This window comes from Etheostoma spectabile, chromosome 15 (assembly GCF_008692095.1).
Source record: "Etheostoma spectabile isolate EspeVRDwgs_2016 chromosome 15, UIUC_Espe_1.0, whole genome shotgun sequence".
Classification (NCBI taxonomy): domain Eukaryota; kingdom Metazoa; phylum Chordata; class Actinopteri; order Perciformes; family Percidae; genus Etheostoma; species Etheostoma spectabile.
In genome coordinates, this window is record NC_045747.1 from 34,321,684 (window position 1) to 34,322,664 (window position 981).

Sequence of the window (981 nt, forward strand, 5' to 3'; positions counted from 1 at the left end):
GTGGTCCCTAATACTGTATCTGAAGCTTTCCCCCCCCCTTGTTGCTGCAGGCCACCAGAAGAAGCTGATGCTGGCGGTGAGGAAGCTGTGCGACATCCAGCGAGCGGCGCTCCACGCCGAGTCGGGCCCCGGCGGCACGCTGCGGCGCAAACCCCCCGGAGCCCTGCACCTGGTCGCCATCGAGCCGCCGGCCGACTCGGCGGGGGGCGAGGGTTCCTCCCCCCGCACCCCGAAGATGACGACCTTCCAGGACAGCGAGCTGAGCGCCGAGCTGCAGACCGCCATGTCGGGCCACCACGGCGAGGACGGCCTCGCCATCAGGACCGCCGCGGGGATGTCGCAGAGCCAGGACAGCTTCGAGACGCGGTCCAGAGGCTCCGGGCGCTCCGGGGAGCCCCCCACGGCGTCCGTCACGCCGCACAGCTGGTCCCAGGAGAACCTGGACGCCAGCCCGGCCCGGGAGCGGAACCTCCCCGAGGGCTGGGACCAGAGGGCGCCGCCGCCGCCGCACAAGCAGGTTCCCCTGGGCACGGCGACCGTCTTCAAGTACCCGGCAATCCCAGCCAAACCCAAAGTGTCTGCGCCCGTGGGTCTGTCCCAGGGTCTGTCCCCGGGTCTGTCCCAGGGTCTGTCCCCGGGCTCGTCCCCCCACGGCTCGCCGGCGCTGAAGGGTTTCAGCTACCTGCACGCTAACTGCGGCGCCACGGACCTGCGGGCTTCTCCGCGGCAGGGGAACCGCAGCATGACCCTGCTGCCGGCGAAGAAGCGCGTGCAGAACGCGACCCGCTACGCTCTGTCGGACGGCGAGCCCGACGAGGACGAGGACGACGAGGATTCGGCGTTTCATCGCGGCGGAAACGTGCCGTCCTACGCCACGCTGACGCGCAGCAAACCCGGCCGCGGCCAGCTGGCCCGCTTGCACGCGAGCCCGGAGAAGAACGGCGGGGGGGGCGTGGGGCGCAGTCAGTCCTTTGCGGTGCG

At 71.2% G+C, this 981-nt stretch overlaps 1 protein-coding gene across 1 annotated transcript in view; it reads left to right on the top strand.

Annotated features, from left to right (window-relative positions):
• The window catches only part of LOC116702579 (caskin-2), a gene marked incomplete at its 5' end in the record, with an annotated part of 6,486 nt that overhangs the window by 224 nt on the left and 5,281 nt on the right, over window positions 1–981 (top strand). Inside the window, 1 exon segment of the mRNA XM_032536878.1 lies at window positions 51–981. Coding sequence (XP_032392769.1) covers window positions 51–981 — 931 coding nt within the window.